The sequence below is a fragment of the Sebastes fasciatus genome, chromosome 5 (genome assembly GCF_043250625.1).
Source record: "Sebastes fasciatus isolate fSebFas1 chromosome 5, fSebFas1.pri, whole genome shotgun sequence".
Classification (NCBI taxonomy): Eukaryota; Metazoa; Chordata; class Actinopteri; order Perciformes; family Sebastidae; genus Sebastes; species Sebastes fasciatus.
This window is the reverse complement of record NC_133799.1, coordinates 15,470,869-15,497,217: the sequence shown is the minus strand read 5'-3', so window position 1 is coordinate 15,497,217 and position 26,349 is coordinate 15,470,869. Positions and strand designations below refer to the sequence as shown.

Here is a 26,349-nt window from a genome sequence, read left to right as displayed (position 1 = left end):
AGAGTAAGTGAGTAAGTGATAAGGTGGTTTGCAAACCGTGATTGCAGAGCTCTCGATACTAAAAATACACAGAAAACATTCAAAGTTACATAATGTAGATATTAATTCCTCTATAGCTCCTTCGACTCCAGCATATGTTGGGCTGAGTTTCATTAAAACAACAAGGTTTCAGTTCGTGGGGTTCCCTCAACCAGACGGCCAGACAGAACAAAGCGAGCAGCATTGTGTTCGCCTCAGTTTGACGGACAGCTCCATGTGCCACTGAGCACGCCTAAGTCCAGTGAAACTCGACAGGATAATCTCTTGGGGCACAAAAAAACAACTTGTCGTCACTAAGAGGGGAACGATGCCTCGGAGAAGCAAACCAGTCTCGTTTTACAAAGCTTTTAAGAGCTTTTTTGGACATTTAGTTGGGAAAGGATAAAGAGTCAATTTAACTAAGACCTTTTGCTTTTGTATCCGCAACCGAACATGTATTGGATTACAAATTGGAGCATTTCGTATCCCTTGAAGATTGACCTCAAACAGATCTAAGAAAAGGCCCCAAATCAGTGAAGATGGCTGACGGATCAACTTGCATCGTGAAATGTAGGCCTTCTCCAGTGCAGCATCCTATACTGATGGTGCACATAGGCTAAAAATAGAGTAAAGTTAAAGGAACCAAGGCAATGTGAGGATGTGTTGAGTGAATTTAGAACTCGACAAAACAGCTGAACACTCCACCTAAGCCTCTGGACCCCAGTTTGAACCACCCCTCCCTCCTATGTGTCACATTTCCTCTGGTCCAGACTCTCTACACCTGACAGTCATAGTAGAGGTATATTGAAATGTTCAACACATATTTAATCACAAACGTGTCTGTGGTAGTCATCTGATCATGAGCTCAGACTAGATGATCTAGAAGTTGTGTGTAACACTATAGTGTTAGTTGTTATATCTGTCTGCCTCATCCCAAATGTAGTATCCATAACCATGTGCTATATGAGCAGGCAGCCGTAGCCATACAGTAGAATGACATTAGATGCCCTTGACTGAAGAAAGTCAAACGGACAGTCTTGGTATGTCTAATTCTAGCGTGGCCTTGGGTCTGATATAAGAGTCTGTCCACCTGAGCCAGGCCACTGAATTTATTTCAGGTCATATTCATATAGAGCGTATAGTTTATTTGGCTGCGCCTGTGATGGGTTATATTCAGTCATTATGGTTCTACTCTCTGAAATTCTCTGCCACATGAACTAAGATCTGCTACAACAGTGTTTTCTTTTAAATGCAGACTCAAAACATATCTTTTTTTTGCAAGCTTTTTTTTGCAAGCTTTTAGTTGTGTTTAGTGCATGGTAAAACTTTTATTTTAGAATCAGTATTATTGTTATTATTATTCAATTTTTTATAATAATAATACCATCTTATCCTATTTCCCTTTTACTGTAATACCTTCTTATCTTATATGTTTTTATTGATATGCTTTTGTCATGTATGATCTTTGCCTGTAGTATGAAATGTGCTATATAAATAAAATTTGATTGGTTGATGTTATTGAGGTAAATATTTCAACAAGGATCAACTACATAATCACATGTAGAAGTAGGTATTGTGAGGTAAAAGTAAAAAAATCAGTCAAATCAAAACAACCAAAAACAAAATGACTGCTTTTAATTGTATTTATTTATTTTGTAGGGAGTAAATGGGACAGCCATCAGAAGGCAGTTCACATACAAGCTTCAATAAATATCATACATGATAACAAACTTATTTCTTCCCTTTCTTCTTCTTTGCAGCTTTGCCTTTACCTGCCATCTCCTCTTCCTCCTTTCCTGCGGCAGCTTTAATCCTCTTCTTTCCCAGGGGGGTCTTGGCATACCAGTTCTGATGACACACAAGAAAGAAAAACACAAAATTAATATCCAACAAAGAAGTTAAAATCATGAACATGCAATGAAAACAAAATATGACATATCCACTGTACTTTAAGGGCCTCTTCTTCTTCCTGAAACACAGGGTCAATCTTGGCTAATGGAGCAACAAACTCGGCAGCGGTCAGCGGCTTGTTCGCCTGCTGTATGATGCGACGCTTGGTGAGGATGCTCTGGATCACCTGGACTATGTGACCTGGCGTGTAGCCATCGGAAATTTTCGCAAGAGAGCTGAGGTCCAGCGCCCTGGTTACGTCGCCACCCTGCTTTCTGATCAGCTGCTTCCACAAGACTGAAGGCAAACGGAGTCAAAGGTCAGTTTACATACCAACAACCTAAACTAACATTGTTTTTTTAATGTGTCTGTTCTTACAGTGTCTTGAGCCGTAGTCAGGTCTTGGGATGAGGATGATTTTGCTGTACATTTTACACAGTGACTTGATATCAGCAGTCAGTGGGTTTTTAGTTGTTCCTACTATCAGAACACGATCCTCCCCTCTGATCAACTTGAGAGACTTGGACAAGTCTTTCTTCAAGCGTTTGGGATCCAACTGTGCACAATTCAATAATTACAATTACCATTTAAATCGATAACTAAAACATTTAAAACAACATGATGTTCAGTAAGGCTGGGTGATATGGCAAAACTCTGCTAAACCAATATAGGACTTTTCATATCTCGATAACACTATATATCCTGATGTAGCATATTTTCTGGTAATTCAGTAAATAAATAGTCTATATGAAATAACCACATGGTAAAGCCTATTTTTGTATACTCCTGTGGGAATTGAATACTTGACAAATGAAAAGTACTGAGTATTTTCTCATTTTACGAACTTGAGTGCAAAATAAACATAACAGTTTTAAATTAAATTATGGAGAAATAAATAAATAAATATTGGCCAAGCTTATATCATGATAGAAACAATATAGAAAAATATATACAACAGACATTTTGACATCGTTTTGACAAAATATATCATCATATTGCCCAGCCCTACTGGTCAGCTTTGATCACACCCAGAAATACCTCTTTTTCTTCCTTGGGAACTTTCTTGTAGAACATTTTTTCTGCGTCTTCAATCCATATCACCGAAGGTTGCAGCAGTCTTGCAACCTATGCAAAGATGATCATGAAAAGTTGTAGTTAAGTAGTCATAAAATCATTAATGAGATTACATATATAGGTTGGGTTATACTTCAATTTTGTATGTGAGGATTAGGACTTCAAAGAAAAACAAGACTCGGTCAAAACCCGAGTATATGGCTAAAAACATTACTAATTTGGTTTAACAGCATGTGAGAATAATAGTGTTTTTTTAACGTTGAAGCTTGTAAACATGACCTACTGTAGTAGAAACCCAAAATGCAAGTATGCACCTGAAAATGAGCATAATATGTCCTCTTTAAATAGCAGTGTGTTACCTTTAACACCATGTGGAGCATCATGGCGAGGCCACTCTTTCCTGGGTACTTTCCTGCCGTGTTCAGAGGAGACAGATCAAACAGGCTGGCGCCCGTCTCCTGGCAGATTGCGTGGACCAACATCTTCTTGCCTACACCTACCGGTCCTGCCAGCAGGATGGCCTTTATCAGAGGAGCCTTCTCGTGCACCACCTGAGAGCCTGCAACAAAAACTCATCTTATATTCACACCAGAAATAATACTTTCAGTAATATATATTTAAAATATGAACTGAATAACTTTCATACCTAATGGTAAAATTGCATATAAAGATAAGACCTGTCGCACGTCTGACAATGACGGCATGGGCTCAATGTCATTTTGCCTCAGTGTGGTCCCAAGGTAGCTAAAGTCACCTGGGAACAAGAGGGAACAAGTATAAGTTATTAATCTGCATTGTGAATCTTTTGGAAAACTGCAATATATTTCCTTACCACAAAAACTAATGTGCTGATTAGAAATTGTTCATTGTGATCATATTGTTTTGGCAATCACAAACCAGAAGAGGGCAGCACATCATCTTTGACTGAGAGTTCTGTTCTTTGTCTACACATTGATTACGATCAGATTAAAAGCTATACAGTTATGATCATAAGAACACAAAGACAGTTCTGAAAGATGGCACACCAGTTTACACAAACAATATACAAAGACTTACCCATGTAATCCTGCAGCTTAACATTATCTGCCTGTTTCAACAAGCCCTGTTCCACCAGCTCCTGACACAGAGACTCAAGAGTCCTAGCAGATGGAATAAATGATGTGATCGATTTCTCCAGCAATTGCATCGACTAATCCATCGACTTCATACAACTCAATTCTGTAATGAAAATTCATAAGTGCATTCATAAGTGTGTGACTTCACCTATCAGATGTCAAATCTTTCTCCTTCTTTTTCTTCTTCCCACTCTTAGATCCTTTCTTTTTCTGTGGAGAAACATAAATATCATCAGGACACAGCTCAAGGTAATCAACTGTGATGAAAACTTCCCAGACATACACAAAGTGTGGGTTCTTCTCTCACTTATTACCTTGGCATTTCCTTTGGTTTTACCGCCCTTGTCTTTATCCACAGCTAGCTTCCATTCAGCCAGCTCTTGTCTCATCTGCTCATCCACCTGATAAAAGCAGAACAGACCAACTACAAGTAAGGATGTTGCCCGTTTTAAACACCAGTGACTGAGGCACTGGTTGTTAAATTCCTAACGTGTGTTGTTAAGAATTTAAAATGTTTTTTTTGTAGTCAGCATCACCTGTACTCGAATCTCTGCCTCAACGACTTTCCTCTTTTCTTCCTTGATCAGCTCCACCTCGTGCCTCTGGTTGAAGTTTCTGGACTCGTTGCGGTTTTGCCAAAAATCTGAGGATGACAAACATTCAGTTCAAGCTTCATGTGAATGAGTAACTACAGTAGTACATTACTATGGACTGCATTTATATTTTGCCTTTCTACCTTATCGGACAAAGCGCTTAACAATTTCCTCTCATTCACACATGCAGACACACATTTATACACCGATGGTGGCGGAGCTGCAACGGGAGCAACTTGAGGTTCAGTGTCTTGCTCAAGGACACTTCGACATGCGGACAGGAGGAGCCGGGATCAAACCGCCAACCTTGTGATTAAAGGACGCTGTACCTCCTGAGCCACAGTCGCCCCAGACACTATACACTGAGAGGTGGTGATTAGCCCGAACACAGGAAATCGTTGATGGTATGTTGCATACACATTCCCATTTCATAGGTTCCCATCTAAACAACATCCAAAACTGTTTTTGAACTGAATGTGGTCAAGATGTTACACAAGTGTTGACTTGTATTCATTTAAGGGGCTACACTTTAATAATAATAATATCTAATTTATTATCTTTTTTAAATTCAAACATACCTACAAAGGTTTTGTTTACCACTTCCAAGTCTGACAGAAAAGCCGAAGGTAGCATCTTCAACCCAGCCTCCTCTTCCTGTGGTTCAGAATAAAGTTCACTGAATGTGCAGCTGACAAGGATTGGTTTGTAAGAGTGAAATCCCACTTATCATCAGAATTTACTGAATATTATAACAATCAATACAAATCAATTTAACACAGCTTGTTAGCCCTTACTTCCACAGCAACCTTCCCCTTGTCCTTTTTCCCCTTTTCCTTCTTCTCCTTTTCCTTCTTCTCCTCCTTCCCTTTTGGTTTGTTTTTGGATTCCTCCTCTTCCCTTGCAGCAATGTCTTCCAATAACTGAAAAGAAATATGTGCACACAAAACATAATTCTCCTTCTCCAAGCTACTTTAAAAAATATGCAATAAATCATACTTTTGATTCTGGGTGTATTTTACCTGCTGAGGGGTCTTTTCAGCAAAAATGAGGGCTGAGCCTCCGTCCTCTGCATCCGGGTAATCTGGAAATGATCCTTTAGCATCACTATTTAAAACAGAAGAGGAAAAAAGTGAGAAAATAGTTATTTGATTAATTTAATATAGAAATGCTCCGCTGAAATAACAAAAGTCAAAACAAGCCCCTCTGTGCCACCTTACCGGCATTCAATGAACCACTGTCGGATCTGTTCTTTCATGGTCTTGCTCATGTCGTGACACTCTACGTCTCGTAGTTGGTTTGTGAGGGCCACTGCACACTTCTGATAGTCTTCGTCGTGCTCCTCCTGTTTAATCCGTGTACAAGCTTCACCGGCCTGGGCAGTGATTTCTGCAGGGACTGTCACCTGGTATTTTGGATCCATGGCCTGTAACATGAAAGTAACCAAACATACTTTGTCTATTAAAAACCTGCATTTGTTGCAAGCTCTGAAAAGGAAATTGAAATCAAGGAAAGTCAAAAGTTTAAGGGAAAAAAATCACTTGAACAAAGTGATATATTAATTCATACTTTCAACTATTTTGATAATCGGTTTGAGTAATTTTTTAAGAAAAAAAAAAAGTCAAAATTTCTTCAATATTCTCTGATTGCAGCTTCTTAAATGTGAATATTTTCTGGTTTCTTTACTCCTCTATGACAGTAAGCTGAATATATTTGAGTGGTGGACAAAACAAGACATTTGAGGACGTCATCTTGGACTTTGGGAAACACTGTTCGACATTTTTCACCATTTTCTGACATTTTATAGACCAAACAACTAAACGATTAATCGAGAAAATAATTGACAGATTAATCAACAATGAAAATAATCGTTAGTTGTAGCCCTAAGTGGAACAAGGAAATCTTGCAATACAGCTTTCATGATATACAGTAGTTGCTCCTTTTAACAGAAAAACGTTGGAAAAATGGCAGGTTTAACTAAATCTCAATCAAGACAAAGGATGATATAAGGTCTTAAAGTATAAATATCATTCAGCTTTTAGACTGGATTCATTAGAAGTACTGGTGGCTATGTAAAAAGTTGTGGATCTATTTTTTACAGTTTAAGGCAATTAACAAAATTGATGGCCAATTTCACTCACCATTCCCAGAAAAATCATTTCTTCATCCCGAGCAATCTTTGCCAACTTCCTCTGTACGTGGCCCCTCCACACCTGCAAATCACATTCAACCAAATATTTCAACATTACAGACGACACAAGCCAAAGACAGGCAGGGAACGAGGCATGTTAGAGGATTATGTTGATAACAGAGGACCTTCTGAATGCAGACTGAGGCCAACTCAATGACATCTGGTGCAGGCTCTTTGGTCCTGTACATCCTGGTCATATTTCTGCTCTCTTCATTCAACTTGGCCCTCAGTCGTCCTTGGCGGGCCCTCTCTGACACTTGGATGATCTTAATGGCCTCCTCTTGACTCATGTCCTTGGTCATTAGAGGCTGAAGGGACAAAATATAACAATTAGTGAATTAAAACAACAATTTTGTTTCCCGGTTAAAGCCCATATGTGTTCAATTTTTATCCTATTTTTCCTGTTTTGTATGTAACAAAATGAAATGAACAAATGAAATAAAGAATATCAAGTCCTACACATACAGGCTTTAACTAAGATGTGGCTACTTTCCAACTCACTTCTGGGCTTTCAATAACCTCCACCAATTTAAGAATATCTGCCAACATCGTCTTTCGTTGTTGGACTTCTTTGCTGCGATCGCTGATGAAATAGCGAGGGATAGGGATCTCAAGGTCTGCCTAGAGTGACAACAAAGAAAACGGCTGTTGAGTTTTCTGATCATTTTTTGAACGGTCATCCCAGATATATCCAACGCCTGCTGTGAATAAGTCAATATAATTTCATCATACATGCTCTTTAAATTGAAACTCACAGGTGTAAGCTTCAAATCGTGAAGGATATCATCCATGTAGTGGTATTCTGAAAATTCTTTCTCCACCATCTCATTCTTCAGCTCTAACACCCTCCCCATCACACCATCAAGAATCGCCCGGATAACTCTTCTCTTCTGGGGCTGGACCACCTGGTCATAGACCTTCTCCTGCTGTCTGAAGATCTGCAAGTAGTGCACATAAAGCATGGCCAGACGCTGGAAGAACACCACCCTGTCCTTTTCTGGGCGACGGGGCTCATTAGGCAGTTCCTCAGTCAGCAGATGGCTCAACTCCAACTGAGCATCTACCCACAGTTGGTTGTATGTCCTGGAATAGTGTAAACAATGTGATGAGCTGAGGCTGGGAAAAGGTGAGTGATAGTCAGGAAGAAGTACATCATAATGGATGCAGGCCCAGACCTTACTCATAGAAATGTAATCAAACACAAGGGGGGAAAAGACAAGTAGGGAAGCACTAATCCGACTTTTTCAGTCTTTATACCGATAGCGATACCTGGGCTTTGGGTATCGGCCAATACCAAGTACCGATCCAATACCAGTGTATAAGCTGTATGCCTCACTGTGTGAAAGTGACTGGGATCATTCTTTTATTTGTAAGACAACATCAGGCCTGACTTAAATATCATTCCCTAGCTGTATAAGACAATATAACGAATAAATACAGAGATAACATAACATAAATTTACTGAATTGTTATTTATTATTAAAATGATAAATCGTGCACCAACAACTTGGAAAAAAAATCTTCAAAATTAACAGGAATTACATTTCAGGTGTAAACCTTTTTAATGCAGCAACAAATTGGTCATAACTTATACAGGAATTAAAATTCTAGTTTATAATGTATATAGTATATTAACATAGAATTGAATTGAATAGATTTTCATTGTCACCGATATCCAGCTATTTGAGTCAGGATATCCGATCCAGTATCGGTGCATCTCTACAGACAAGATGGAAGATATGAATGATAAAATTGTACATTTGTGTGTCTTTCGTGGTATTTATTAATTTGTTTCATAAAGGTCATATGTTACAAATAAAAATTTCAGGTCACCTGCAACCATGGCAGATAGGTTATCCTTTTATTAAAATATTATTTTTTAAAAGGAATTCCTAAATTAAAAATAGTCAGTGATTAAGGTTACATGATCCATATTTCTAATGTCTGTTACCGCTGACTCAGTGTTTACGTAGGAGTGTAAGAAAATATAAAAAATATGGAGTATTGAATATTATGTTTTGTGATACTGTATCAATTCTAAAAAAAAAAAACTGTATTGATTTCTAATTAATATTTTAAAAGCAAAGATTAACTCAGTCAATACTTTATTTTATTTGCAAAGAGAAATGCAAATGCAGATTCTACTATTCTGATTGCATAAAAAAATGTAAAAAAAATTTTTTTACTCAGATTTTATGCATGTAGCGGTGTGTTTTTTATACTATGACCGTTTTCCTGAAATTAGATTAAAAAAACAAACAATATATTGCCTTGCTTAATATGTCGCGATATATTGAATCGTAACCCCTGTATCATGACGATACGTATCGTATCGCCAGATTATTGCTAATACACAGTCCTAGTGTTTACAATTCTAAAGCGTTCTACATAGATATCAGAAGTGGCAGACAAAACAAGTGTGTGGCTAGTAGAAATGTTCAGTGACCTGGAGAGCAGTCAGTGAAACACAATCAAACATTATTGTCTCATTAGCTAACACCAGAGAGCCAGTGTAACACGTGTCATTATTGTTGCCATATTACTTCCTGTTTCTGCCAACCTGCTGTCAGGACTGAGATTTGGAAAAACATTCATTCAGATACTGGTAATGTTCATTTGATTCTTAACAGGCATTGCTTACTGTCGTGTTGTTGGTGCCTAACTTAGTTTAAGGTAATATAACATTTCCAAATTGCACTGTGAAGTGTCCTAACTGTAGTAACGTTAATAGTAGTAGTAACTTAGGCTAGTAACGTTAATAGTAGTAGTAACTTAGGCTAGTAACGTTAGTGTTAGTAGTAACTTAGGCTAGTAACGTTAGTGTTAGTAGTAACTTAGGCTAGTAACGTTAGTGTTAGTAGTAACTTAGGCTAGTAACGTTAGTGTTAGTAGTAACTTAGGTAACGTTAGTGTTAGTAGTAACTTAGGTAACGTTAGTGTTAGTAGTAACTTAGGCTAGTAACGTTAGTGTTAGTAGTAACTTAGGTAACGTTAGTGTTAGTAGTAACTTAGGTAACGTTAGTGTTAGTAGTAACTTAGTGTAGTAACGTTAGCATTAGTAGTAACTAGTAGTAGCAGTTTTCACGTTACTTTGAGTCACAAGACTACAGTATAATGTTAGGAACGATAAGTATTATAGATATAAAGCGTACCTTTGCGACATGTCTCTGCCTCCAGAGGGAGAAAACTCTGCTCTCAGTGTTTCTTATCAAATAACCTTACAAAAGACTTACAGAGTGTAAAACTAAACTAACGCGAGCTACAGTTCATCAAAACATGAGATCTGCTTTCTCCAAGTGGACTTAGTGCTTGTTGGCCCGTCTCCATAGTAACAGTCATTCCGGAAGTAGCTCCCTTCTTTTTTTTTCTTTATTGAAGATAATTCATTTACAAACATTAAGGCATTGTCATCTAAACTCAATACTTCTAACATACAAGGCACAATGGATAGGAAAGATAACTTAAATTATAAAAAATAATATAATAGCAAAAATAAAAGAGGGTAGAAAAAGTTAAAGGAACAAAAAAAGAAATGCATAAATAAATAAATAGGTTATATATATATATACTGTATATATAATATCAATATATATATTATATATATATTTCTAAAAAGAATGAATCTGCAATTCCAGATGGGAACATCCTGTGGTTTGAAACTGTTCCAATATAACAATATTTAATAATAATATACAGGTCATTATTGAACAATTTCTTATCCACATGTCACTTTTAAAAAAAATAATAATAATAATCCTTGAACACCCTGCCCACTCTGCCCTGCTTTGTCATGTTTTTCTTTTGTTTCATGTTTCACGTTTTGTGTTTCCTGTTTTATTTTGTTATTCTCCTATCATTTCAGATCCTTTCACTGTTTTCCTGGACAGTTTTTATTGTCTGCCTCGCCCTTATTAGTTTCTCCTGTTCCCCATTATCCCTGCAGTCTCCTGACCTCCTGCTCACCTGTTCTCACTCTCGCTCTACAAATACCTGCCTAGTTTTGCCCATGACCTTGCCTGCAGTTTCCTGTCTGTTGTTTGGACTCAAAGCCTGTAAGCCACTTCCAATAAATCATTGCATTGTTCACACTGCTGCCTCCTCATCCATTATCTGCGTTTGGGTCCTTCCCCTGCTGAACGACAGGCAGGAATCAGCAGGCAAGGTCACGGGCAAACAGGTAACAGAACTCCAAAGAAAAGATGAAGACAAACCGAGCCATTTATTCATTTGTTTGCCTTTGTGTTCATTTGGTGTAATACATTTTTTGTTCACTGGGTGGCAGCAGTCACCTATAATGGGACTGAATTTATACAGGAAGGGTAATACATCCAGGCGTGTTGCATGGCATGCATACAGCTACCTATCTGTGTCATTGAACATGTTATCAGGATGCACAAAACTTTGTATTAGCAATAAATGAAGCGGCAAACAGCAAAGGTACACGTATTGTTGGTTTGTGCATTACCCAGATGGCTATGGCGCGCATCCACCGACATAGCAGCACCACAGTGACTTATTGAAAGCAACTATACCAACAAAGCACAAAGGAACAAGGCAGATATTTGCAGAGAGACTAATTGAGGGCGTGAGAACAGGTGAGCAGGAGGTCAGGTGACTGCAGGGCTAATGGGGAACAGGTGAAACTAATCAGGGCGGGGCAGAAAATCAAAACTGGCGGGAAAACACACAAAGAGGAAGTGAAGTGATCTGAAACGAGAGGAGAGGTGAGTAAGTAAATAAAACAAACACGAAACATGGATGAAAGACACGAATAAGAGCGAAAACATGTCCTAGGAGCAGGAAAAGGGCAGACTATGACCATTATTTAGCTACTAGAAATGATCTTAACCATTTGATTTCAAGGTTCCATTTATTCAGTCAAAGTCAATGGTCTGCAGAGTAGACGACCATCTTTATAATCTTTTATCATGGTTGCTTTCTTTAAATAATGAGATTTTCTTTTCCAAAAGTAGTCAAAGTTTAACTTGTTGATGGTCTTTACTGCTTTGTAAGATATGGAAAAGAGTAAGCCTTGAAATACCTTCCCATCTTTGTTATATAAATTCAACTAAAAATAAAGAGATCTGATTCACCATCTGTCTCACGTTGATTTGCATTTATCCATTTTGTTCCATATAATAAAAGTTTCACTTAATTTAGTATCCTTCTGTAATATGCACACCTAACGTATTTTACAGTATAGTTTTAATAGAGATACCATATGCTGCCACAAGATAGCAGTCATGTATAGCTAATAATTTCCATCTTTTCAAGTTCATTTGTAAATTAGATGCTTTGGAAAGTGAATAGCCTTTAGAAACCTGCTCAACATTTTCATTCAAAAACAAAGTTGTATCGTCTTTTTAGCTGGTTTATGACTATTTGGTCTTCAAAGGCATTCAAATGCTTAATATCAGAATTTTTTATGAGAATTGACAGCATCTCTGCTACAACTAAGACGAGAGGGTGAAGTTGGGCAGCCTTGTTTTATATCTCTGTTAATTGTAAAATGAGGGGAAGAAGTACCGCCTGATAAACATAAAATTCTCTCCAAACCACAGAGTTTCAGTGCCCTGAAAATAAAAAGATGTTATAAAAAATCAAGAAAAGGAATAAAACTATCATCATATACACACATTTTTATGTTTTGGTCTACCTCTCATAAATCTTGGCCATGTTTTAGGATCTTTAGGCTACCTGGTTTTGGAATAAGAAATAGCACCTTGCCTCCACATGAGAAAGTGATACATTTTCTATAGTTTCTTTTAGTGTTTTAAATAAAAGTTCTTATGCTTTGATATGTTCCCAACATATAAAAAGATCAGGAGTCAAGCACTGCACTGCTGTCTCTAGATCATCATGAGATCATGAGGATCTCTGCCTTGCAGTCATTTCTGAAATCCTCATTTAGTTGAGGAATGAATTGATTTTGTCAAAGACATTTTTTTGCTGTAGGCTATCGGTGAGAAATCAGATGAATATATGCCTGCATTACTATAAAAGGAATATGTTTCATTGGCTATTGACTTTTGGTCGGTGCTTTCATTGCCATTGATGATCAATGTTCCAATATTATTTTATCTAATCAACAAAAATAAGAATTTCTTTCTCCTTCCTGGATCCATTTTGCTTTAGATCTAATGTAAGCCCCCTATGGAAGTAACTCACCTATTTTTTCTCAATTCTGTAATGTGACTACTTAATAATATAATTTACTGAAATAATAATAATAATATAACAATTGTTATTATTATTATTATTATTATTATTAGGCCTAATAATAATTTAACCTTTGGGTTTCCCCTGCTTACCTTATGAATAGAAATCGCTAATGCACAACAAAATGTGCACATGTGGTCATACAGTATTAGGTCAACAGCTTCTTTGAGCAACAAGTGGGAGACCACTAGGTGACGTCCTTCCTTTGGATTCACTTTAAAGTGTGTCAGTAAAGATGAGTTTTTCTACTCTGTATAATGTGATGGGATGCATGCAAAGTGTAAAAGTGGTGTATAGCTGCCAGTGCTAAATTACATCTCGGCAGATTTAAAGGAAGCTATAGTCTAATAAATTCCAACTATAAATGTCAGATGAAAATATGAGCCAATTTGCAGACTTCATATATTAATTAATAGTTGATTAGTTAGTTAGTGCATTAATTTAAGCAGGAACTTGATTGTCTTTAAAGGGGGCCTTTTAATTCAGACTGCTGAGTTTCAAGTTTCAAGTTTATTTGTCATATGCATTTAAAAGTACAGTGTACAGTGAAATGCAATGAAATGCATTTTACCCTGGCAGTCTCTCAGCCCTTAAAATCTATAAATAGTACAGTTGATAAATACTACAATAAATAAGACAATACCTGAGAATAACATTATAAAAACAACCTAAAAACATTCATAAGGCAATCCACAGCTCTGCATGCATTTAGTGCTACTGTCTGTAGTCAGCAATCAACTCACTTTTGGGACTCAAACTTTCAAATGCATTTTTTTTTTACTGCTTGAGATGGCCCCACTGAAGTAGCCAAAGTCCTGGCAGTAGCGTACATCCAGCTCCAGCTTAAACTTTAGTACAGTGCCAGAGGTAGTCAGTGTGGTGCAGTAACAAGTGGTGTGAAGTGGATGATGGTTATGTAGGAAAATTGGTGGTAATGTTAAATATTGCTGAGTTATTATCAGGTTTTTATTATTATTATTATTATTATTATTATTATTATTATTATTATTATTATTATACCCTTTTGCTCTCATTTTTAATGTTCCTATTTACTGACAGTGAGCAAAAACACACTCAAATTTGATCATGTTAAAAAGCTCTATCACAATCATTTACTGTATTTTTTTATTCAGTGAGGTGCGGTAAAGTGCCGGATGGCTGCTCTCCTGGAGGCGCATTCTCTGCAGCGCTTAGGCGGTCACAAGACTTGGACATCGGTGAGCAAAAACACCGAGACGCTGACAGGTCAGCTAGAAGCTAGAAGCTTACAAACAGGCCTGCAGATTCTCTTCTCTTCTCTGCATCCAGCGTCCAACAAGTTGCTCCATTTGGAAAAGTACTTTCCTGCAAGCTGCTGCAGCACCACGTCGCTCTTTGGTCGTTTATTTATTTCAATGGAAATTTCCGTGGAGCTCTTTTTTAAATGTTAACTCGTTATTCTGTCTGGAAAGAGTGATTTTTTTTATTTGGAGCTGAATAGTCCTGTAAAAACTACCAACTGGTGATGTTTTGGTGCGTAAAGGAGGGGCGCGTGCCAAAGTGAGCGAGCGACTTGCCACTGGAAGAATTGCACCCAAAGATGTCAACATTGCTTAACCACCCACACGAAATCGATTGTATTACCTTCAAGAAGGTGGCTCCTCGTATAAATAGGGACGCATTATTTGAAGAAAGACGGTGAGGTGGTGAGAACAATCTGCTGTTCTGTACTCTCTCTCTCTCTCTCTCCTATCCGGACACTCACACAGAAGAATTTGCTGAAGACGAGTGTGTCCACTCTCCAGGACATAAGCATCTTTAACTCCTAAACTAGTAAGTCTGAAGTTAGATATTTCCTTCACCTTTGTGTTATACTAGAGGAAAATGTGACCACTGTGTAAAGTGCATTCTGGTGATTAATTCCACTTTTAGAGGTTATTTATGTTTACCTCTAACATGGATTATTTTTAAAGTCATTTTGGGAATGTGAAGGATCTCAAATGGCAATGCTGATACATCTGTTTTGGGGATGCAAAATGTACAGCTATCATTTTTGTTGTTAAAATTAAACAGACTCAATTAAAACCATGTGTAACAAAACTTCTTGTGTTTTCAGATAGTGAAGTCATGCAGGTGGAGAGGAAATGGCACATTCTGTTGACTATCTTCTTTCTGCTCATCACCTCTGGCCAGTGTATGGACAGCAAGGATGTCAAGCAGAGAGAAAGAAGGACCCTGTTGGATCTAATCTTACAGGTTATCAGAGACAGCCAGCAACGGGACAAAGTCGTGTCCAGGCGCTGCACCAGTGGACTCTTCTCCTCAGCCCAAGACATGAAGTTCTCCTCCCGTGAAAAGCCTTTCTATGTTCCTAGGCTGGATAACAGTAGACTCATAGGTAAGCTGATAAGATTTATTTTTAGGTCCTGATGAAAGCATAATCCCCATTTTACCGTGGGAGACAGCTGTCATTGGTCTGGTCTGTGCTGTGCACCTTATTTGGGAGCCTTATTTAGTTTGGCTGAATGGAACTTGGTGTATGCATGTTAATTCAAGTTATATGGAAAAAGAAAGTAAGGTTTGCCTGTTCATAATATGCTTCAAAGACAGGGTACAGTGTCCAGATCTTTCTGTCCAACTCAATTTAAAGAGATTATATAATGCATGTAATGAAGGTATGCTTCATCTGTATAGGAAAAAAAAAGGTCTATGTATGTTTATCACACTTGGTGTTTCCTATTCCTATACCTTTTATTACCACATGTCTTGGACACGTCGCTCCCTCATTCAAACCGTGATTGACTGATGGGACGAAAACGTGGATAGGTACTAGGAACCCATGTAGGAGGAGCATCGTCGTGCCAAACTTGTGAATGATTCATTCACCGTGATTCACTGTGGGATCTTAAACATGAATGATGACCACCTCGCACGCACACAAACACACTGTGACGTCCCAGAAAGCATCTCCAATCGGGAGCATCTCTGCAAGACACATCAGGCAGAGCAGAGAGACGGGACTGGCTGTCGTTGAGTCACATTCATGTTATTTGCAGTGCTGTATCAAAGTCGCTATACTCCTTTTGACTTTAATTATGGAAGGAGATTATAAGAGGGAGTCTTAAGAACAGTTCAGTCCAGGTTACTGGTTTGCGGTTTTAAATATGACCTATTATTCTCACTCAAATTGATCCTTGTTCATTTCTCCTGACTTAAATGGCTCTGGAGCCGTATCTGAGGTCTCTGTGCTTGGAGCAGATCTGCCTTTATTGGCTTAAATGAAGCATTCTGTTCAGACTGGAATTAAGCCATTTAAGAAAATCTTTGATACATACCTCTTCAATTACGTAAGATCACAGACAAAGTTGTCTGAGGATTTAGTCTAGGATTGTGCCTCATTGGTATGTGCAATTAAGAGCAGAGGGAACTCAATGTGTTGATTATCTACAATATCAGATTATCTCCTCCATCGCTGTCAATTAGATCATGTTTTAGAGAGATGTTGCACAGGCATCGTATAAAGCTCAAAGTCTCAGCCCCAGCTTATGCAATTGGAAAAGACTTACTCAGACCACTGACTGGATGGAATTTATCTTTTGAGGATATTAAATGCAGCATATTAGCGAATGGAGCGTGTGACGCTACCAAAAGATCCATGGTCACGCAAGGATGTTTTGAACACAATGAGGAGAGAGGAGGAACATCTGTAATCCCACTGATGTGTTCACCTTTTAGGTGTCTTTGTATTTTACTCAGAAGCGATGGAGTGATGCAGACAGACATAATATAAGGAAACGCGTTTATTTTACAGCTGATTTTATCAAAAGACACAAGGCTTTCATCCAGGAGACCGCTGTTCGTGTCCCATGCGTTACATTTCACTTTCACTTCACAATCAGCTGTTTGTTTGTGTCCCGTGTTCAGTCACATTTCCACTGTACAAACGTAGTCATTTTAAGACCAACCATGTTGTTTTTTCCTAAACTTAACTAAGTGGTTTTGTTGCCTAAACCTAAGCAAGTGTTTTTGTTTAATTCACAACATTAAGAACGTGTTTATTGCGACCAAAAAAGTGACGCCGAGGGGTCTGAGAAAGCGTCAGTATGTGACGAGGTGGGATGAGAACGCGTTGGTAATCCACGCTGCCATATCACTCTTCACATCTGGGTTTTGGCTTGATGGCAGTCGGCTCCTACATGTCCATAAGTCTTTTTAAAATAGTAATATATATATAGTTGTGTTTATCCTTTTGATTAGTCTGAATGGTTTGTTTTGTCTGGACTTTATCTGTAACTGCAGTTACATGCAGTTGCAGCATTACATGTTCCTGTGTCTGGGGGCTAATGTAATAGCCCTGTAACTACTTGCATGGACTTATTCTGATGAGCATTAAACTCCCATACAATAATCTCTTTAGCCTGTTAGCATGGCCAATGTGTTATCAGACACCTCCATGTGTTGCCTGCATGGACATTAAGTAGAAAGGGGAGTACTTACCCATCTAGACCTCTTGAAATCCCCCCACGGACACCAGATCTAGACACCAAATCTCCATTCACAATGAATCATGTTCATTTAGAATGCTGTAGTTAGAAATGATGTTTATATAAGATGCATTGGCTGTTGTAAAATCATTTTAATGCCCCCAAATCATCAAGGATGATGATAATGGTGCAGCCTCATGAACTGATGTATATTTTGACCTTGATATTGAGAAATTCCTTGCATCACATTAATATATGCCGGGGGAGGGAGACTTTGACAATGACAATCATATTTATCTTGACTACTGGGTAACTTTTCTGTGCAAGTTCTCAGTTGTTGTAAAATGAGTGTTGATTGACAAGCTAACAGTGATTTTCTTTTTCCAGAAATTTTTCCTAGAGATGTAAACATGAAAGGCAAATTCATTCAGCATTTCACAGGTAAGAAAATCACATCACCATCAAAGACAACATCAAGAGTGATAAGTTTCCTTTCCAGACATAGCAAAACTATTGTATCTGGCAGGCAAACAACTTTAAGAGCATAGTTGTTACGTGGCCCATGCTACCTTTGGCTGGAAAGTCTTTGTTTTGCCTCTTTTGAGAAAATGGTTCAATGTAAGCCAACATACACTGTAGTACAGTATGCTTAAGTCTTCATGAACACTGGCACTCCTGTGGGTCAGAAGAGGGTTGCCCGGCTTAGCTGTGGGGCAGTAGTGCAGAGAAACAGCACATGGTCTAAAGCCGGCAGAATTAAGTTGAAGGCAGTGCAAGGTTAAGCTGATTATTTGTCTCAGTACCGAGTAGACTTCATTATTGGTGTGAAAATCTGAAAGTTTAGACTCAGGTCCTCTGTTCACTAAGCCCAGTTGAACCCTGACTCCTTAACCATGTCTGTGATACTGCACTGTTCACTTTCACTTTGGGATTTGTCTGTTTTTACGTCGATCACTCACAAATTCCCTGTGTACTTCAGTATGGATTTAGATTTATTTTGAACATGTAACAAATAATAATAAAAACAAAACAAAAATAACCAATAAAATGAACAGTAAACATACATAAACAGCAATTTCTAAATAAACTATTAGTTGTTTGAAAAGGAGTAGAAAGAGGAGTTTCTATAACTTAAAAGGTTCTCTGTACGATATCCAGAGCATTAATATAGCAGCAAACAACTGTTTGCTATGTAAAGATATAGAGGAGTAATGTCTACCTGAGCAGAGAATGAAGTCACTGTCTCTGTGTGTGTTGTAATCAGAGCTTCTCCATTGTTGACATAGCCGGGCCGGCCATGTGTGCCTATTAGTGCATGTGAGCGTGCCCCACTGGCTAGCTCACGGCTGCCGCTCTGCACTGCGCTCATACGGCGGTTACCGCTGATAATGTCGTTCTGACCGACTGTGCTGTTGCTGTTAGCTCTGTCAGCAGTGTTGCTGTTGTTTTTCACTGTTAGCATCGTTATTGTGCTTCTCAATTAAATTGTCCAACCTTTGTCCAAAGAGTTTTTCTAATATCTTAGAGAATTGGGAAAGTAAAGAAACAGGCCAGTAATTTGTAAAGTGGTGTTTATCTCTAGCTTTATATAAAGGGATAACTTTTGAAATTTTCATTTTGCTTGGAGATTTACCAGTTCAGAAGAACACATTTCAAATGAGTTAGTGGTTCTGTAAAACCATCTATGACGTTTGATTATTGTCATATCAATTTCACTGCAGTCTGTAGATGTTTTATTCTTACACTTAAAAACAATATCGATAATTTCCTTTTCTTCTACTACTTTAAGATAAATTGAACTTGGATTTCCACGAATACCCCAAAAATGTATTAAAACCATTAACCACATCATCCATATTATTTATGGTCTCCATATCATATGGTCATCGTTATCAATGAAATACTGAGGGTAGATCCATTTCTAATGATGCTGTTTAACACTCTGTATGCCTTTTTAAAATGCTGTTTTTGTTACCCTCTAATGTTTTATTATACTAGTTTTACAGTACTAGCAAAATAAAGTAGATAAAGAGGAAATGATCATTTAAATATAATTTGCCTGATAAGACCTTTTCTATTAAGCAGGACCAGTCAAGTTCTCGTCAGAGTGCAGAACACACTTTCATAGACTTTATCACAACACAAGGGATTGCTCAAGACCAGCATGTAAGTATGCATTTCTCCTCTCATGTTGCTCTTTCTATGATGTGCTCAATGTCTGTTTGCCATCCAGTAATATGCTTTAAAGGCCCAGAACATTTATTTTTTCAATCAGCTTCTTACTGTGAGTGATTTGTTCAATCCAAAATTGGATTATTTCAATTGAGCTGGGGTTGCTTCTACTTGTTTGTGCTCTTCTTACTGGTTTTAAGTGGACGAGGCTTCGTTGATAAAAAGTTGATCTCACATACTTCTCCACTCCAATTATGATTTTGCAGTATTTGAATCAAAATCTGATGACAGTTGATAGGCTGTTTGCCACTGTCAATCAAATCAAACAGGCCGGATGAAGGAGTTTAGGATGTTGTTGTTTTTTTCAAAACTTAAACTTTGATTGTTGCATATTTAGTCATGAATATTGAAGTGTTTTTAAGAGGGTAGAAAGCGTCAATCTCTACGATTTTCATTTAAGAAAATGTCTTTTAAGTCAGTATCTGTCGCCAATGAGGTAACACAATGGTGATTGAGTCTATGGCCCACTGATGAAAGTATTGCAACATTTATATATTTGCAGTATTATGAACTGGGTGTCTGTGGTGACAAAAATGAAAACTTTAAAATGGAAATCCTTAAGATTCCAGTGCTGGTTTATTCTTTCTGTTGAGTCTTTCTGTTGATACATGAGCAGAAATAGAATAGAACAATTATATTTCTATATACATGAGCTTCAAGTTTTCATAATTGTGTGCATAATTACATTTTTTGTGTGTATACAACAGTAATTTTTCTGGGAATGTCACCACAGAAGTTCATAATACTGCAACTATATAAATATTGCAGTACTTTCATCAGCGGGCCATAGGCTCAATCATCATTGTGTTACCTCCTTTGGCTATAGAGAGTGACTCAACAGACGTTTATTTAAATGAAAATCTTGGAGATTGCCTCTTTACGGTAGCTTTCAATTATTGAAAAGCATTTTGATTTGCAGATTAATGTTCTATACTAAAATATGAAGGGTTTGCTGAATGTGAACGTGCCTGGTTGCAATGCTGTGCAGGATTTTGTAACAGGTTGCATATTGATTGCAGAGTGATTTGCAAGCAGTTCAACCAAAAATTGATTTTCCCATCACAGATTGTTTAGTTTGAATATTTTTTCTAATCATAAAGATGAAAAACTATCCAGTATTTCATAATATAAGAGCAACTATTATAAAAAAATAAACATAATTTCTGTAGCAGAATATGTTTATTTCCCTTTTTTCAACCTTGTTAATCAGCTCGCGACCCCGTGGAGGTTTCCGAACCTCAATTTGGGAAGCGCTGATGTTGAAGCAGCCAGAGCTATAACCACAGTCTGCAAACTGACGGAGCAATCCGTCTTTCTGGAATATTTACGTTTGGGAATTAAGGAGATGACGTCAAGCAGACAGCGGAGAATGATTGCAGACAATGTTCCCTTGTCACAGATGGATATCTGTTTAGTTACACTTGTGAATAAGAGAAAGAAGCCAATCTTTTTGTGCTGCCTTTTGCATCTGTGATGCACTCAAGTAAGCATCAAGTCAGACTTAAAGCAATAAATAAATGTCCTATTGTGGTAAGTATTTAACTCTAAGCCAGACACAATCAGGATTCATTTGTCTGTCTGTTGGGTCGGGATGACGCAGAGTATTGTTGAATGTATGGTTCATTTCTCATGCTAATGTTTCTGATGATGATATTGGAAAACATGAGCGATTGTGTACTTTACGTGCAGAGCTGCTCTGTTAAAGGAACATTGCAACATGAAATGCATATTGCAACAGCTGTAATATCAGTTCTGCCTCGTATGTCTTTTTCTCATACGAGAAGAGGACACTATTATGTATTGAGTGGGGCTGTCAAAGTTAACACGATAACAACGCATTAACGCAAATTCCACGTCAGTTTTAAAGCTAGACTGAAGATACTGGCATCTCATGAAACTAGAAAATCTAGATCTAGAAAACTAAGGAATCCATTGGTACCAACCATGTCATACTAGCTTGTCACAAAGGAGTTTAAATAATGCTCCAAACTTGAGCTGAATATGTCAAGGAAAAAATGGCATGGCCATTTTCAAAGGAGTCCCTTTGACCTCTGACCTCAAGATATGTGAATGAAATGAGTCTCCCCTTTACACACATGCCTACTTTATGATAATCACATGCAGTCACAAGTCATAGTCAAGTCAGCACACTGACACACTGACAGCTGTTGTTGCCTGTTGGGCTTGAGTTTGCCATATATGATTTGAGCATATTTGTTATGCTAAATGCAGTACCTGTGAGGGTTTCTGGACAATATTTGTCATTGTTTTGTGTTGGTAATTGATTGTCAATAATAAATATACACATACATTTGCAAAAAGCAGCATATTTGCCCACTTTCATGTTGATTGTATTAAATACTTGACAAAGTAAAGTGCTTTAAGGTACATTTTGAACAGATAAAAAATGTGTGATTATTTTGCCATTCGTGATTAACTATGGACTATCATGTGATTAAATATTTTCATCAATTGACAGCCCTAATATTGAGTACAATTTTCAAAAATCCTGCTTTTTAGAGAGGCAAATTCTATTGTGGGCCTTTAATTACAAGGTGGTCTGATGTTAACATATTTTTCCCACTGTCTTTTTTTTTTCAGATTACAAAAGATGTGCAAGATTGCTAACACGATTAGCACTGAGTCCACTCTGCATGCAATCGTAGATATTGCATGTGAGTAAACTGTTTTTCTCTTGGGTGGGCTTCATTTTACTCTGATTCCTTGCCAACATCTTCTGTGGAAAAGTAAAAATGGTTAATTAAGATAGACATATATACATTTAAATCATTTTCTCTCAGCGAAATGTAGAGGAATTCTGATTGTGCAACTGAAGAAAACTGATGCTCACATAATCAGAAACATGTCTAGTGCATCTGTCCAACATTTGTATGCTTTAAGAATATATAATTTCTTGCTGTTGGGAACGTTGAAACACTTTCATGTCATGTATTTAATCTTAATTTATTTTCTCGGGGTTAGTGCTGGTTGGCTGAAGTTGCACACAAATCACATGTATGAGAGCAAGAGGCAGAAAGAAACAGATTTCACGCATTATTTCCTCTGAAATGATTCCAATAATGTATATATCACAACATTGTGGTGGTCCGCAGCTCTCTTACTGTATCTGCAAAGGTATCCATGGTAACTATTTAAGGCTGCAACTAATGAGTATTTAGATAATGGATTAATCTGTTGATTATTTTTAGTCTGTAAAAATTGAGAAAATAGCTTAACATTTCAATCACAATTTCCCAGAGCCCAAGTTGAAGTCTTCAAGTGTCTTCTTTAATCCGACCAACAAAACCCAAAGATATTCAGTTTATAATAATATAAAACAGAATAGCGGAAAATCGTCACATTGGAGAAGCTGGAACCAACTGTAATATGACAGCTCTTCGTAAAACAGTTGTCATGGTGTTCGGCCAGATGTGAAGATGGATAGTCATGGATAACAAGATGCATTTGATGGTTGATAGTCGGGATGCAAAACAGAACCGTAAAAAAAACGAATGACAAACCAAACTGTTGCACCATCATTAAACACAGGTCTGCTTATTATTTGATGAGGTGCCAGAGACATAGAAGAGGCAATTATCTGAACATAGGCCTACTTGACCATCAAGTAACCTTATTTAATGTATAACATATGTGCTCTGGCTTCATATAATATAGAAATATAATTCATTACTATCAATCAACTTATTTATATATTTGGGAGCACATTAAACACATTAAGAATGGTTATGTTTTTCTTCTCCCTAATGTGCAAAACAAACGAAACTGAAACTGTGACCCAAAAACCGCATTACAAACCGAACCGTGTGCTTGTTGAACCGTTGCACCACTAGTTGATAGTTTCTTTTTACTCATATAAATATTAAAAGTATCACATTGGTACATATGTGAAAACTGTGAATGCTAGAGTGATTATGTCTCAACTGGAAAATTAGTTTTCCAGTACAATTAAACTGCTTGTCTTTTAGTGCCACTCGCAATGACATGCCATCTTTTGATCAACTGACATGAAAAGTATTTAATTTTTTTCGTCTTTGCTTCATAAGCAACACTCCTTCCAATTTTTATAAACATTACACATATCTGTAGGTGGATTTAAAACAAAACATTTCATAATAAGTCCACAGATTTTGAGGGAAAAGTAAGAAAAGTAGAACTAGATGAACAGGAGCAGATCAGGGCGGATTTCTCTGAATCAACTAATTGCTAAAAACACGTCTACATGCTTCTTACGTTAAACACACTGAACCTAAACATAGCCGTTCTCAAGATGAAGGTAGGACGCAGACTATCGTCAGTGCAGCAATTTTGGACATAGTCATAGTCATCCCTTTGTTAAGTAGATCTTCGATGACAGCAGATCTGATGCGTTCGCTGCCGTCTAGTCCTAAATCCAACCTGGGTAAAAGCATGTGCTCTCAGTGAATGCAATTAGGTCTGGCTGGTGAGTGATTGCTGCGCGAGAGTTCATCTACACAAGTGGCCATTTGGGTTAATTTGAATTTTTCGTGGTATAGGACTTGTAGGAAAAATTATAGAGACTGACACATTCCCAGGTATTCAGTTTCTCAAATGAATCAGATAATAAGATCCTGTCTGTATTGTTCACAATCGAGGGGCTATTGAAAGCTTACTAAGTGATTCATTATTTAGTCATCCTGATCATTTCTGATTGAGCTTAGACATAACATCGAGGAATGGCAGGCCAGTAATGACTCTCATTAGACGCTGACAACAGGGCAGAGATGTTAAGATGCGTCTTTGCCAATACTGGACAGAATAATTTTTCTCTAAAATGCAGCTTCAAAACATGCAGGAACTCGAGACGTTTTACTCTAACCACATTTTTTTTTTAAATTTCATTTCAGGTCTCAAAATATTGGAAGAGGGGTCAATGTGTTGCCAAGGAAGTGCCTTCAAATCCACAGCAGTCATATGAACATTGTTGTGTTTATAGCGTTTCTATTTTTGTTGTTCTTGTTGTCATTATTGAAAAATGCTGATGGACATTGTTGGTTTTTGAATGAATGTGCTTTTTATTTGAAATGTACCTGTAAGAAACATTAATTTAATATTAAATACACCTATTTATTGAAAGGGTATGTATATAATAATGTCACAATCATTCGAAATCTGATTATTTTGGTTATAAAAGTCATATCTGATGGAGAGGAAGCTTTTCTTTTCTTTTTTTTCTCCTTTATATATGAATTCCTTTTCCACTATTATGCTGATATTATATTCTGAAACTGATCTGAAAGATTTGTCATGCTCCTTCGTTGTCTTCATTACATTTTATTTGGCACTTGAGTGATTGCTGACAGTGAGAACATATGGAATGACAACAGTGGTGATTATGCACTGCAGTATTGAACAATAAAGAATATTGAAGCACAGCATATGTTGCTATTATTGGAGATGAGGGAAAATATAAAGTGGATTCAGAGTGTGTGTGGTCTTTTAATGACGACCTTATTTTATCCCAGACTACGGTCTTTTCCTCTGCTATGTGTCATTTCAATTTGTAAAAAGCACTGAACAAAACTGTATTTCATTATGAACTTGCTACAGTGGGAATACCATTTTCTTCTCTTTCTGGCTCAAACTTTTATTTTTCTGCACCTTACTAATGCAGCCGTCTGTCTCCCAGCTCCTCTGAGCAGGTGTTTCCGTTGCTGCTCTATTAGGAGTTTGTTCCAAAAGTCAAGGCAGTCGATCACAGCTGTCACATATCTTGGGACTCAACAGGATGTTGAGCAATTCACGCTGAATAGAAACAAATATACTGTACAGTACTTTGGATAAGATCAGCTTAGGGAACTCCTTAAGTGATCACATGTGCAAGGCATTTTAAACGTTTGTAGTGCCGCTATATGTCAATGTAAGTGGATAATCCCCGTTTCACTTCCTTTTTGAAAACCTCTTTTTGCCTTCGTCGAAGGCTCGGCAAATTGCTTTGGCAAGAGTTTCTTGTACAGTTGACAAATGCAGTTCAGGAGGCATAACTATTGCAAGCAAACTTGTTCCAGACCGTCATAATCCAATGAATGAAGTGTGCCTGGTAGAACAGACCTCAAGCCTCAGACCACGACATGGTTGACTAAACTGTTTGAAATCTGATATGCGGCGGTCTGGCCTTGTCTTCGCACCAGACAAGAAAAGTGTCAGCAAACAACATGTGTGGGAATTTTGAGAGATTAAAACAAACAAAGCTGTCATTTCCTCACTAGATAAAGGCATCAGAGCTGCCATTTAATGCAACTCTTCTCTATCATTGTGCATCTCTGCAGGGAGTTTACTCTTACAGTAACAGAGTGCCGTAAAGTCCTGACAAAATAAACAGGATCTAACATTCTTCTTCTTGTCATGTTGTATCGTCTGAGATACGCGCCTGGGGAATGCTTAGAGTGATTGTTTTTAGGGTAGTGAAATAAATATCGAGCCATGCTCACACACAGGGATGCTGATGGACTCTGAAGGAAACATCCGCTAAGCCAAAGATTACAACAGCTCAGTTCTCACGCCAGCGTGTCTGTGCA

General features: G+C 37.6%; 2 protein-coding genes and 1 long non-coding RNA gene across 6 annotated transcripts; 2 read left to right on the top strand and 1 right to left on the bottom strand.

Annotated features, from left to right (window-relative positions):
• Nucleotides 1-1,650: 1,650 nt before the first annotated feature.
• LOC141767707 (dynein regulatory complex protein 11) lies at nucleotides 1,651-10,206 on the bottom strand. Its single transcript, XM_074635271.1, has 19 exons — nucleotides 10,031-10,206; nucleotides 7,634-7,961; nucleotides 7,380-7,499; nucleotides 7,004-7,186; nucleotides 6,829-6,900; nucleotides 5,908-6,113; nucleotides 5,710-5,794; nucleotides 5,485-5,610; nucleotides 5,269-5,344; nucleotides 4,634-4,740; nucleotides 4,412-4,498; nucleotides 4,246-4,307; nucleotides 4,039-4,121; nucleotides 3,629-3,736; nucleotides 3,342-3,541; nucleotides 2,947-3,033; nucleotides 2,287-2,464; nucleotides 1,967-2,205; nucleotides 1,651-1,866 (listed from the first exon to the last, which is right to left on the bottom strand). The coding sequence occupies exons 1-19, from the start codon at nucleotides 10,039-10,041 to the stop codon at nucleotides 1,750-1,752; spliced, it is 2,475 nt and encodes an 824-aa protein (XP_074491372.1). The 5' UTR covers nucleotides 10,042-10,206; the 3' UTR covers nucleotides 1,651-1,749.
• On the top strand, nucleotides 2,091-7,846 carry LOC141767709 (uncharacterized). The gene is made up of 6 exons (XR_012593918.1): nucleotides 2,091-2,227; nucleotides 4,295-4,346; nucleotides 4,456-4,527; nucleotides 4,685-4,781; nucleotides 4,881-5,094; nucleotides 7,715-7,846. It is a non-coding gene; the product is annotated as an uncharacterized LOC141767709 (long non-coding RNA).
• Nucleotides 10,207-11,484: 1,278 nt separating the features above from the next.
• On the top strand, nucleotides 11,485-25,206 carry alkal1 (ALK and LTK ligand 1). 4 transcript variants are annotated; one of them, XM_074635274.1, is made up of 8 exons: nucleotides 11,485-11,602; nucleotides 14,231-14,314; nucleotides 14,849-14,909; nucleotides 15,193-15,474; nucleotides 17,948-18,001; nucleotides 19,643-19,726; nucleotides 22,394-22,467; nucleotides 24,679-25,206. In XM_074635274.1, exons 4-7 carry the CDS (start codon nucleotides 15,204-15,206, stop codon nucleotides 22,456-22,458), a joined length of 474 nt encoding a protein of 157 aa, XP_074491375.1. In that variant the 5' UTR covers nucleotides 11,485-11,602; nucleotides 14,231-14,314; nucleotides 14,849-14,909; nucleotides 15,193-15,203; the 3' UTR covers nucleotides 22,459-22,467; nucleotides 24,679-25,206. The 4 variants fall into 4 exon arrangements, with proteins under 4 accessions (XP_074491375.1, XP_074491373.1, XP_074491376.1 ...); XM_074635272.1 differs by having other exon boundaries at nucleotides 11,486-11,602; nucleotides 14,846-14,909; XM_074635275.1 differs by having other exon boundaries at nucleotides 11,489-11,602; nucleotides 14,846-14,909; nucleotides 19,646-19,726.
• Nucleotides 25,207-26,349: the final 1,143 nt, after the last annotated feature.